The sequence below is a fragment of the Montipora foliosa genome, chromosome 14, assembly GCF_036669935.1.
Source record: "Montipora foliosa isolate CH-2021 chromosome 14, ASM3666993v2, whole genome shotgun sequence".
NCBI lineage: Eukaryota > Metazoa > Cnidaria > Anthozoa > Scleractinia > Acroporidae > Montipora > Montipora foliosa.
Genome location: NC_090882.1, coordinates 12,576,123 through 12,587,156, shown reverse-complemented (window position 1 = coordinate 12,587,156; position 11,034 = coordinate 12,576,123). Strand labels below are relative to the sequence as shown.

The window sequence follows — 11,034 nt, the reverse complement described above, 5'->3', positions numbered from 1 at the left end:
GCAATTAGAAAAAGTGACGATTTCACAAGAGTTAAGCAGCGAAAAGAGCAAAGTTGCGAAAGGAGAGTTTTTGAAAGGTGCTCCAGTGAAGTCCGAGTTCGAGATTGTCCCCTTCGATGCGGTGGCTTTAAACGGGATTTATCAAGTTTACCACGGCCTTTCCGGGAACCCAGCCGAAAGACCATATGGATACAAAGGCAAAGAGTATGCTGAGGTGCTTAAATTCGCAGTGGAATCGCTCCACGGAGAATACGAAGGAAGACAATTTGATGTTTCTGCTATGGACCTTGTCGATGGAATTATGCGAGTTGATCGCATTCACGGGTCGCAATACGATTTTTACTTCCGGACTGCAAACAATAAAATTTTTCATCGCGTTAAAATCAAACGATCGTTTGGCCCTCTGACACTGGCAGGAAGAATAGAAACAATAGACACTAATAAGGAGTTAATTAATCTGGTTCTTCCTCTGTCAGGGCGCATGGATAAATTTAGAACGTTTTTAGAAAATTTTGTCGATGTCTGCATCAAGTGGGATCAGCAAGTTTATCTCACAGTCGTCTTCTTTGGGCAAGAGGGTAAACAGGAGCTGGAATCCATAATGACAAATCTCTCAAAGACTGAGAACTTTACAAATTATAAGCTGATCTTCAAGGATGAGCCTTTTTCCCGGGGATACGGTCTCCAGCAGGGAGCCGTCTCCTGGGGAAAGGGAAATGTGCTGTTGTTCTTCTGTGATGTGGATGTCTATTTTACTGCCGAGTTTTTAAACCGATGCAGAATCTACTCTGCCCCTGGGGTTAAAGTGTATTACCCCGTGGTATTTAGTCTATATAACCCAATGATAGTCTACGGGGGATCACCCCCTCCCTCTATGAACCAATATCGGATTAATCGTGACACAGGTTACTGGAGAGATTTTGGCTTTGGAATGACTTGCCAATACAAGAGTGACTTCTTAAAAATTGGGGGGTTTGACCTGTCTATCAAGGGATGGGGAATGGAAGACGTAAAATTGTACCGCAACTACCTTGCTAGCGATTTAGTTGTTATAAGGGCTGCAGACAGGGGGATTTTTCATAATTGGCATTCAAAATACTGCAATCGCAATTTGACTCAAGCTCAATTTTTAGCCTGCATCAAAAGCAAAATCAAGTCTGAGGCATCGCATTCACAGCTGGGTCTGTTAGCATTTGGTGGGAAGATTTTTGATGAAAAAGAGACGGACTGGATCACACAACTTCAAGAATCTAAGAGCAGTGGAATTAGTAAGAAGAAAACCTAAGTACTCAATGACTTGTTTAACCCACTTAACTAATGCCAATGTCATCATGCGTAATTATTCTCTTTACTCTTCCACACCAAAACCTATGGTACTGGTAGGGAGACCTTTCAAGTAAGACCACGCTTTGGCTGTGGTGAACATCTCCTTCATTCCTAAAACTTCTATGTTTAAGCAAGTTATGTGAACCAGAAAATTTTCAGTTGATCATTGGTTGGCCTTTGGGTGGAAGAAAAGCAGATGATCTGGCTACAGATCCCACTTTGACCATAAAAGCTGCCCTTGTCTGTACTGGTAATGAATACTTTTACATCTAATCATACACTTTGGCATTTTTAACCATTTTTGCTCGATTTGAATAATTGTTGCTTAAGTTGATAGCACAAGAACTAGGTTAGTACTTGTGTGTACTTCCACATTGAAAAAAGCTACTGTCAACCAGGGTTCAGATCATTATTAGGCAAAGGCCAGACTCCATCAACCAAGAGTAAGATTTACCCAAATTGGCCCAGGCGCCATTGGCATCAGAAAAGTGTCTATTTTTAAATTAGGTTTTGACCAAATCGGCTAATTCAATGTTGTACCCAATCCAAACCCTCTGGGAATGAAACATTTTGTCCACGTATTTCCATAAATTATCATTTAAACATGAATGCTACATTGTAACGCAAATACAATACACAAAGAATCTTAAGCCTGGAAGATTTGAATTACAATTCAAATTGAAATTACAATTCAAATTGAATTTGAAGATTTGAATTACAACATTTGGTCTATAGTTTATTTTCCCACAAAACTAATAGACACTTTTCTGATGCTGATGGTGACAAACATGATACCAGATTCTTACTCTTGCATAATTGACTCTTGGAAAACGATAATTTTTACACAACGATACACGCATGCAGGCAGAGGGAAGACACAAAAAGCCTGCTACCACAGGTCTCCTTTGACAAATAAAATGATAACACTGTTTCACAACCTAAGAAGAAAACTGACAGTGCTGAGGAAGTTAGGATACAAAAATAGAGGAAGCTTTAATGGTAGGGTTTTTTTTTTTGTAAGGTGCAGTGATGCTTAAAACAGAATTTTTATGTAGAGTTTTTAATGCAAATTATAATTATTGGTTATTAATTAATGTTTTAATATGAGATAATTATAGGCAAAGGATATTACAAAAGAATGCTAATTGTCAACAATAGAGGGGTAAAAATTATTTATATCAAATTCTATAGAGGTTTCTTGTCAAAAAACTTTCACAAAATAAAGATTAATTAATACAGTGTATTAAATATTATTATTTATTCTCATTAATAATTCATAAGCTAAAAACAAAAAGAAATCACCACCGTGAAGGAAGTTTGGATATGTGGTCTTAATTACTGATTCCTTTGGGAAGCAATATCAAAAACTCTAAATCGGTTAAAAAGCTCGGCCTTCGGCCTCGTTTTTCAACTCGCTTCTTGGTGTTTGGATATCCAATGAAACACTCCTCCTCGTGTTTGATATATTACTTCACTCATGTCTGTCTAGTCAAGGGTAAATTAAAACCAAAAAAATGGGGTTCACCATATGAAGACCGATGTCTGTTGCATGCTTTCTGCTGCAAGTTAAAAAAATCTCCATCCCCCAATGAAGAAACAGCACTTTCTTGATGATTCCCATGAAATCTCCCCTCCCCAGGATACAACCACCCAGAAAACAAACTTAAATTAAACACCACCAAACTGTTTTAACCCATTGACTCCCAGGGGCTCCCCATTGACAAGTAAAATCCTCTGGCGTTAGACAAAGTAAAATACTAAGTCTCGCCGGTTTCGGCCGGTTTGGATGCCAATGGGTTAATTAATTGGGACAGTTTTTCAGTGAGTTATTAAAACAATCAACAATAGTCCCTTTTCAAATTTTAGAATTACTGCTGAATACAAACACCAATGACACATTGATACAGTGTTAGTCTCAACCTAAAGTAAAATAATCACAAAAACAGGCAGGAACGTGCCTGAAATTTGAAAATTAAACAGTAGACAGAGTTGTAAACAGGTCATCTTGTTGCTGGAATTTGTGAATATGTTCACTTCAGATTGAGGCTAACCCTGTAAAACAGGCCATTTCCGAGTTCATGTCTGCCTCGTATTCAAAACGAGTCTAAGTGCGAAGTTTTTCTTATGAAATTTAGTTTTCATTCAATGTAAAGTAGAACTAACTACCATCACAAAGACTTCGCACTTACAATCGCTTTGAAGACAAGGTAGACAAGAACTCGGAAATGGCCTATTGTGCTCTCAGTGCTTTTATTCAGCGGTCATGGTGAACTCGAAACTGGACTATTTCAAGAAGCTGAGAATATGACCTTAATCTTATGGGCTACAAGTAGCCTATAAGTTGTCAGAGATTTAAACAATTTACTTTTCTTTAAGCAAGATAACAGTAATAAGGATATTATCATTCCACCTGGGTGCAAATTAGTCCATTATCAAGCCTTACACTGGTAAACACGTATTATTATAATTATTATTAGAATTTTTTGTACCAAGACGACTCATGCAACATTCTTCCAACATGGTTATTATTTTCTTGACACATTAGCCTGTTCACTTTTAAAATAATTTTACAGAGTGACAAAGTGGTTAAAGGTTTTTTTTATGAGTTTCCCTTATAAAATAAATAATCCCAAAAACATAAAGGGATCTACCTCATAAACAAGAAAACTGCAACATGAAAGATTCAAAGCCCATGCTTTGTTAATAAAATTAAATTTTATTCTCTCAGACAATTAGTGCTTTGCAAATGTTCTTATTCTCTATAAAAAGCAGCTTGGTATACATTGAACGAAAGAAATGAATATTATTTGACGTGTGGGATATAGACAGAAATTAGAAGCAATACTTGCATTTAACAGGGCAATAAATAAACAATTGTCACTTTATACATGTAGATTGTGTAGGTGTCTAAAAGTGTCTTTATAGACACCTTTTCAGGTTTCCATTGACAATAATTGCCACAATAATATTGTATCATGATAATAAGCTTTCTATAAACAACTCAAACAGAAATCCTTTTACCATCCATCAGTAAGTATCGGGAACATTATCGTTTCTGGGTCATGTTGGTTGGCTGTCAGTTTGCGGTCGGTTAGCTGTTGGTAGCCTGTTGCTAACCTGTTGGTAACCTGTCAGTAGTCTGTTGGCCGACAGTCGACCGACAGTCGGCTGACAGGTTTTTTGGGGAGCTCTTCTTCACAACTACCCACAAACCAACATTTTAAAAACATATTTCAGCATGAGTGTCTTTAAAAAGTTGGTTCGTGTGCCTCAAATTTATTTTGACTTTGTCATTGTCACGAAGTCATTGTAAAATGAGCATAATAATGTTGTAGTTATTGATTAAGTTGCCCTGTTAAGTGTGAGGATCGCTTGGTATATATTGTTACATTGATTGTAACTTAAGTGAATATGAAGACTGGTTCCTGAGATATTCGTGATTCTGCAGAATCTCACCTTCAAGCACTAATTACCAAACTGTGTTTTGGCTTCCATCAATCAAATTTCCAAACATAGCAGGAAAGATCGACTCCACCTCTGGAAAGTGAATTGGAGTTTTTGTTTAGTTCACAGCTCAAAATAATACCATTACAATATCTTTCTAGCGGTTCTTCAGTAAAAAGGATTCATAGATATACCATCACTTTCCATTGGCATCAAGCTCAAACGTATGAATGCAACATGGGAACCAAAGATGCTGATTGGTAAGTTATGTCATGCATCAGTTGATTTCCGCATCTCAACTCTCGGCGTCTCAACTCTCGGTTTGGTGTCAGAAGTTTGATTTATGGAAGCCAAAATGCAGTTTGGATGTTGGCACTTCAAAAAGAAGATTCCAAAAAATTACGAAAAACGCGGTAAGCAAGTTAACTTTCTTCATGCTCCATTAAGTTTACATAATATCATTTAAAGCCTGGGTAGTTACAGCTACAGGTGAATGAAGAAAAGCAGCATGGCTAGTTCTTATAGTTTGCTGGAATTTCAATTTGGAGTCCCACTTTGAAATTGGAAACTCACTGTCCCATTCACCTTCACAGCTGTGATTGTCAAAATTGATGACAAACTGATTTGCCTCCTATCAGTTATGATACTGTTATGTTTTGGCATTTGCCCTGAATCCCATGAGGAGCTGAGCCATGCAATTAAGAACACATAAAAATTATTCAAAACCTTTCTGTGGCATGTGGTTAGCAATGCTTGAGTTTTCAGGCTATTGTACATGTTGTTCCTCTAAAAACCTATACACAGAAACCTGTAAACATGCATTCCAATAATTCAAACTATTTTACATTCTCATGACTGGTATATTTTCTCATTTTGCCACAAACAGATAAAATCCAGCCAATACACATAACGTTTTGTGTAAGAAAAAATGCTTCATTGAACCTGCTTGAAAATATTTTAGTTCATGAAAATAATGAAAATGGAAGATCATTTCTCAAAAGGTAAAACTGTCTACTTGAGAAATATCAGAAAATTGGATGAATGGTTTGTCAATTGAAGGGCTGGGGGTATAAACACCCCATGTTTCAGTTTTGCTTCAAATTGTCTGAAATTTTGCATGTGGCATAGAACTGAACATAAAAATCTCACCCTAGGCCTTTCCCCTTTGTTTGGGGTTTCATTTTCAAAAATATAATATGAGCAAAAACTGTCAGTTGTCTTTCCAAAACAAGAAACAAAACCAACCCTTTCGTTTTCTCAATGTATGGAATCAACAGGCTGGTTCTTTAGTCCATAAATTTGCATACAATGCAATATGCAATGAGGCAGTGGGTTTAAAACCCCAGCCGTTCAATATTGCAAATTATTTCAAATATTTTAAGGCTTGTGACATTACTTATGACCGAATCAAATTATATCGATATAAAATATAAGAACTATACAATTTATACAACTTGTTACCCTAACACCCTGATTTCACTTTGTGACTGTGCAATCACTTAAAGGAGATACAATTTTAAGCAAACCAGTTTGAATTGCATCCACAATTCCATGAAACGTGCCAAGATTCGTAAGAACTTCATGAGCACCTTCCCTGAAAAACAAATTAAGTAAATAACTACATTGTATTATAGTTACCACCACAACCACCGGCCATTATACCACCACTACTACTACACGTACACTGCACTACTAATACTACCACTACCACTACCACTTCCACTACAGTACTAACCCTAAACCTAACCCAACAAAAGCGGCGGATCTGGCAAAAGTGGCAGATTTGGCGAAAATGTCGGACTTTGTGAAATTTCACCGACAGGGTGACAACTCAGCCAGAGGCAGATTTGGCAGAATTTCGCCAAATCCTCCATTTCTACCGTTTCCTGCATTTCTTGACTAAAGTTGAGAAAGATGCTGGGTGGGTGGGAGAAGCTCATAAATTATATTTTGTTGTATCAACAAAACATGCAACAAGCTGGGAAAAGTAAAAAAGCTGTCATTTTGATGATTTATAAGCCCTTCAGTGGGTTGAACTGGGGAATTGTAGGTTGTGAAGACTCAGAGTGGAAGACAAAGGGCTAATACTTGGAACATGTTAACTTATGTCAACTCAGGTGTTAGCACAGCATTTCAGGGGTGTTGCCCTATTAAGGAGTCAGATGTTGCTTGACCTCCATTTAAGAATGTCTGGTGGAAGTAGTTCCGGTGTTGTGGTCTGATCTTATCTGGACGAGGGCATCTTTCACTTCCTAAAATAAATATTATTGTAAACTGCAAAACAAGCAGTCTGGCTCAAGCCTCTCATAAAGCATTGAAAATTCGTCCTGAAAAGTCCCATGGGGAGAGACTAATAGCTTCACTTCACTTCACTTTACTTCACCAATAACCATTTGCTTCTGGCCTTTTTATGCCAGTAGTGTTTCCCTTTGTCATCATTTTAATATGTTAGAGCCATGTGTTCCAGTGTAGTATACCCCTGGTAGAACTTTGTCTTTTGATCACTCTTTTGAACGGAACCTGGGAATCGTTCTGTCAGTTTATGTTTTGTTTGTGCATGACTTGCACTGCTGCCATTTGGGCCAAATTATACAAAGACCTCTTGTATAAATTGACCACAGAAATGTAGAAAGTGCATTGAATATTCCTGATGAATTGCCATAACATAAGCATCAGCATCATCATCAGTAGCAGTTGTAGTAATAGGAGTAGTGGTTAGTAGCGGTTAGGGTTGCATGTAGTGTTGGTGAAATTTCGTCAAATCTGCCATATTTGTTGAGTCATCACTTCTTTGGCAAAATTTCGTCACAACAGTTGTCAACTTGGCCAAAATGGCAGCTTCGGCTAAATTTTGTCAAATCTGCCATTTTTACCATTGCCTGCATTTCTGGGAGGTCCCATGATTTGTGAGTCAAATAGTCAAAGAGTCATGAGTCAATGAGACTCACAGTCAATATAGCAATAATTTATTAAGCCTAAGCCCTCGTTTCAGTGATTAGGCCTAAGCACTCTCTGAGGGCGCATTTGATTGACCCTATTCTGGAATAAGAATACCTGGAGTGATGATTGAAACGGTATGTTTGGCGCGTTTCGAAGTCGCAAGGATGATAAAAAATAAGTTTAAAATAACATTTTAGCAAATATTTGACAATTTTACTGTGAATCTCTGCAAAAACGAAGGATTTCCAACTTGTATTCCATGTATTCCTATTCTGGAATACGGTCAATCAAACGCACCCTGAAATTTTAGCTTTCATTTTATGGGTTAGGGTAACTGCACTAACTCATTGACTCATTGACTCATTGATTCATTGACTCATAAATACTTAATACTCCATTTCTGGACATAATCTCAGCTATTCGTACCTTATTAATATATCTACTGCTCTTTCTTGTTGATGACTCAAAAGATAGATGGCTGTTCTCAGGCCGTGGCACTTGATTGTACTGTCTGTTGACTGCAAGACATTTATCGAATTTATAAATTTAGTAGACGTTCAAAAGTCCTTCCTCTCATGTAGATGGCATGCGGGACGAAGGACCTTTCGTACTTGATTGGTGCCAATTTTAGCAAACCAAAAACGGGTCATTGAGCTAGACCAATCAGAGTAGTCTTTGTGGACCCCAGGGAATAGAGCTGTCATTTAAAATTTGCCATACGAAGTGAAGTGTTACTTTCAAAAAAGGTGATGGATGAAGAAGCTATAGGATATTCTGAATTGTGCGACTATCAGTGAGAGGAAAACAATTCAAGCATGTGTTTGTGTCAGCTCCAGCCCAAGCTGGGAAAAGTCTGACCTTTGAGCTACCCCTTCTGCTTTTGATCGTTTACTTGGAGAGGATTGCAATGCTATCATCTTCGTTATTGTTCCACTGACTTCACTCATGAAAGATCTTGTCTCTAGCCTCAATTGTTGTGGCATTAGAGTGTCATAAAAAGGAGACGATTGTTCAAAACAACAGTTGGAGGACATTTTAAATCTTAAGTATAAACTGGTGTCTGGAAGTCCCGAGGCGATTCTCAACAACTATCAACGCAGTTTCCGTCGACTGAAACAAATATTTTAAAATGTGTCTTCATCAATGAGAGTTAATGCATTGCTAAATGGTAAGTTTCACTAAGATGTATCTCTACTATTCCGATCTAGCATGTCTTTTTAATCCCGGTCTAGCACGTCTCCTATACCTGAAGCCTCCCTTATCATTCATGAGCGAAATCATTGACTTTCTTGACGATTCGAAGCTTTCCCCCTACTTTGTTATCTTCCAAACTAGGTGCTTTGTTTCTGTCAGCAAAATTAATGCACAAAGTGTTGGTCCAAAAGTATCACTGGAGATCTCCTTTCCAAGCGGCGACTCAAGATTGAAATTTAGCTTTCGTTTTATTTTGTCTTTGTTTCTGATACCTTTAGCACAAAGTAAACAAATTTCCTCTTTGGATTTCGGAGAAACAAACATGTTTGGTAGTTTTCGTCGGATTACACCATTCAAGTGCAGAACTTGCAAATGACTTCAGCGCTTTTATGGTGCGAAATGCAAATGAAACCCTTACAAGCCAGACAAGTCGACCTCTCATGACTTTGTCGCTCGCTCATCCGCTTGCCAAAACATTTTCTCCTGAGATTCTCATGAGGTTGACTTGTGGCAAGTCTATAAATTTAGATATGGGTGAAATTGTGAAGTACAGTTTATACAGGGTACAACCAATAATTACTTCTAGTAGGAGTCCCACCTACAACCGTAGAACTGCTCATTGGATTCTACTCCAAATCAAATCATACTCACTTTATGTTTTAAAACAATTTCACACACATCAGGAATCAGTTACTTGAAAGTCATTAAACTACGTCCAGAAATAACTTCCACAAAAAAAAAATTCAAGAATCAATATTAATGTGTCTGATCAATATGCAATATAACCAGATACGGTACACAGTGTATATGCATGCACAATTAACAAATAGCATTTTCAAATGGTTCACCAACTACAGTCAGTCAATTAATGAGAAACTGAACCCAGTTACCCCTGGGAGTGAGACTTAACAGGTTTTACTCTGTCTAATGCCAGACGATTTTACTAATCAACTCTGGGCTTCTTGGTACGTCTGAGTTAATGGTTAACAGAGTGCAAAAAAAACACACAACAGAAACTTGCACTTAAAAATGTTAAAATAAAAAGCAAATGACATGCACAAGTCAAAATGTTTAAATACTGTTGATGGCGTACCTTAAGGTGTGTTTGAACAATATTTGGAAGATAGTCAATCTACGAAATCAAAATGTGCAATAATTATCACGATCAGTAAGCTGGTAATGACCCTGTTCTTTTGGGTGCAACCAACTGAACCACAACTGGTATTCTGGTTGAAGCACTGATGTTGATTGACGAAATTCCAAAACTCAGAAGTCCTACTTTGAAAATTATGAGCCATGCCCAACCAGGAAATGAACTCAAGTAAAATGCAATTTAACTAAGTTAACAAGTCTAGTGAGCGACTGTGGGTCAGTTATTGTTGTCAGTGGTTTTGTTATAATATGAATTATTTGGGCATGCATTCCTCATGCTTTGGGTTGTAGAGCTTATTCATCGGTGTGGTGGGAAGATTAAGGAGAATTTTGTGTGCAGCTCTAGTGGTTTTCCCCTCCCATCCCCCTCTACTTCCCACTGTTTTAAGCATGATGCCTATCCTCTCGGGGCGCGAAGGGTTCATGGCTGGGTTGTGAGGTTTTGCCAACCATCGGTGCAGTCAGTCTCCTCCTAAACTTTGACATTCACAGATTCAAGCAACAAGATGAAATTTGCCACAACTGAAAAAACACTGATTGATGGAGTAATAAAAGTAATGTTTACTTCATATGTAGTAAATACCCAACTGAAATGCACAATAATTAAAAATAAAATGGTCTTACCGAATTGATGAATTTTGATGAAAGTTTGCAAAACGTTACCAAGTGCTCTAGAAACATGTTTCTGTAAAAACAAAACCCTTTCAAGTTAATTGTTTTTTTCTTCACTATATACATTACATCTTAGGTATCTTTGCTTTTTACTTCTGATCTTATTCTGTATTGCAAAAACATCGTATGGAAGGTTTGAAAACTAAGGAATGGAAGACTTCAGTTTCACGACACAATTAATAATTCTTACGTTTAAGGTTAAAGTCATCATTATTGTTATTTGTTATTGAGTACCTGGATGTCTTTGTGTCCGGACTGAGATGAGGTCAATGAGCACATGGCTTGCAAACAATCCCTAAGAGACAT

General features: G+C 37.5%; 1 protein-coding gene and 1 pseudogene across 1 annotated transcript in view; one reads left to right on the top strand and one right to left on the bottom strand.

Moving 5' to 3' along the window:
- LOC137984749 (chondroitin sulfate N-acetylgalactosaminyltransferase 2-like) overlaps positions 1 to 4,634 on the top strand; it is a 5,146-nt gene extending 512 nt beyond the window's left edge. Inside the window, exon 1 of the mRNA XM_068832011.1 lies at positions 1 to 4,634. This exon is cut by the window's left edge and continues 512 nt beyond it. Within this exon, the coding sequence (XP_068688112.1) occupies positions 1 to 1,285 (1,285 nt within the window). The 3' untranslated portion in view covers positions 1,286 to 4,634.
- Positions 4,635 to 4,776: 142 nt separating this feature from the next.
- Positions 4,777 to 11,034, bottom strand: LOC137984438 (uncharacterized; annotated as a pseudogene).